This window comes from Penaeus vannamei, chromosome 22 (genome assembly GCF_042767895.1).
Source record: "Penaeus vannamei isolate JL-2024 chromosome 22, ASM4276789v1, whole genome shotgun sequence".
NCBI classification, from domain to species: domain Eukaryota; kingdom Metazoa; phylum Arthropoda; class Malacostraca; order Decapoda; family Penaeidae; genus Penaeus; species Penaeus vannamei.
Genome location: NC_091570.1, coordinates 5,883,051 through 5,885,550, shown reverse-complemented (window position 1 = coordinate 5,885,550; position 2,500 = coordinate 5,883,051). Strand labels below are relative to the sequence as shown.

The 2,500-nt window shown below is 44.2% G+C and overlaps 1 protein-coding gene across 1 annotated transcript in view; it reads right to left on the bottom strand.

Moving 5' to 3' along the window:
• ssp3 (short spindle 3) overlaps positions 1-2,500 on the bottom strand; it is a gene marked incomplete in the record, with an annotated part of 69,811 nt that overhangs the window by 18,132 nt on the left and 49,179 nt on the right. Inside the window, 1 exon segment of the mRNA XM_070136459.1 lies at positions 1,152-1,274. Within this exon segment, the coding sequence (XP_069992560.1) occupies positions 1,152-1,274 (123 nt within the window).

The window sequence follows — 2,500 nt, the reverse complement described above, 5'->3', positions numbered from 1 at the left end:
GAAAGAAAGAAAGAAAAAGAAAGAAAGAAAGAAAGAAAGAAAGAAAGAAAGAAAGAAAGAAAGAAAGAAAGAAAGAAAGAAAGAAAGAAAGAAAGAAAGAAAGAAAGAAAGGAAAGGAAAGGAAAGGAAAGGAAAGGAAAGGAAAGGAAAGGAAAGGAAAGGAAAGGAAAGGAAAGAAAAGAAAAGAAAAGAAAAGAAACGGAAGAAAGAAAAAGAAAGAAAGAGAAGAAATATCTTCCGTCCCTGTCCCTTGTTTGTCTGTTTCCCTTTCCCGAATCGTTCCTTCTTACTCCTCTTCTTCCCCCCCCCTTTTTTCATGTACCTCTTCTCTTTCTTTTCTCCCCTTTCCCGTTTCTTGCTCTTCTTCTTGCCCTTCCCTTTCCATTTCTACCTCCTCCGTCTTCCCTCTCTCCCTTCCATCACCTCTCTTCCTTCCTTCCCTTTATTCCTCCTTCCCCCCATACCCCTCCTTTCTCTTCCCCACTTCACCCTCTTCCTTTCTTTCCTCTCCCATTTCCCTGCCTTCTTTCCTCCTTTCCCTTCCTATCTCCCTCTCCCCATCGCACTTCCCCGTTCCATCTCTCCGCCCTCCCTTCCCCTCCAGCTTTCTTTCTTGACCTTCCTTTCCCCATTCCCATCCTGTTTCGGCCTTCTCCCTTGGCAGGGTGTTCAACAGATTTCTAAGTAGCAGGCTACCTTGGTCCAAGTAGGGGGCTACCATGTGCCGGGCAATGCAAAGAGTTTCAGGGGGAAAATGCACCCTCCCAGATGCATTTTCTGCGCATCTGAACACACTGTTTTTGAATGGTGCGTAAAAGTAATAATTTTTACTTTATTGTCCTGCTAAATGTACCCGGCGGTCGAAAGGTCTCCAAACGGCGAATGTTCCCCGGGTGCCGGCTGCTTTTGAACACCCTGCCTTAGCCTCCCTTTCCTCAACCCCATCCTATCTCGCCTTCCCCAACCCCATCCTATCTCGTCTTCCCCAACCCCATCCTATCTCGCCTTCCCCAACCCCATCCTATCTCGCCTTCCCCAACCCCATCCTATCTCGCCTTCCCCAACCCTATCCTATCTCGCCTTCCCCAACCCCATCCTATCTCGCCTTCCCCAACCCCTCCCCAGCCCCTGTCCCTCCCCTCCCGACTCACCTGGTCAGCCCAACTCAGCGAGGACAGAATGGTATCGATGGTGGGCGTGACGGGCGAGGTGGCGCCGCCCTCCGTCGCCTCCGATGCCTCGCTGCCCTCCTCCTCGCACTCCACGTCCTCCACCTGCGGGCGAAAGGACCGGGGTCAGAGCGAGGCTGCTGCCGGGCTGCACGGCGGCTCAGTTGCATACATGTGTATGTGTGTGTGTGTAATAAACACACAGACACACACACACACACACACACACACACACACACACACACACACACACACACACACACACACACACACACACACACACACACACACACACACACACACACAATCAGTGCCACACGAACACGAACATTGCTTCGAAATCCGTCACTGAAAATCTTCCATCCCCAAGTGTGACTGATTGCCACAAAGGCAACATTTTGAATACATAGCAAAAGAAAGCTTCAGGGTGGCCGCTTTTACCTTTCTATATTTTTTTCTCGAAGCTATTATGCCGTTTTCAGTATACAAGTTACAGTTACAGGAAAGGAAGTTTATTAACTTATATCTCTAAACCACAAAATGGTAAAAAAAAAAAAAAATAGAAATCGAACTAAGAAGAATGGTTTAAACAGGTACAGCAGTATGGCCCATCACACTAGCCCTTTTCCGTCATTTTTTGCGTTTCCGTCTGAATTTGAGGCTTTCCGCAAGTATCGTTTGCAAGCGGAACACCTGCCAGACGAAGACGATTACGACCGTTTCCGTCTGCCTAATTTCCGTCTTGATCTTGTGCTACGAAGGATCTGCACAGCTAGATTTTTTTTTCTTTTTTATAAATTATAAAGACTGAGAGAATGTAAACATAAGCTATATTTTGGAACATTCGTATATAGAAAGTACATTTCTTTAAAATAACGTAATATGTTTGAGTATCGTTCGTGTGATTCCCGTGACGGGACCTAACTCCAATGACGCCATGTTTGTTTACATGTGCAATGTCTGATGCCTTGGTAATGTGTTAGGGTCAGTCTATTTTCATACGGAAGTTCATTCGGAAAGGCAAAAGTTGACGGAAAAAGTGATAGTGTGTATGTGTGTGTGTGTATATATATATACATATATATATATATATATATATATATATATATATATATATATATATATATATAATTTCTTTATTTATTTATATAATTTTATACAGAGATATCTATGTACAAATATTCACATATACATATATACATGCATACATACATATAAAAAGACATATAGACAAACACTAATTATAAAGTATATTAATAATATAACCACAGAGAGCTAAAGAGAGAAGAGAGGGGCACAGAAGGGGGACAGGGAAAGGGAGGGAGAGGAAG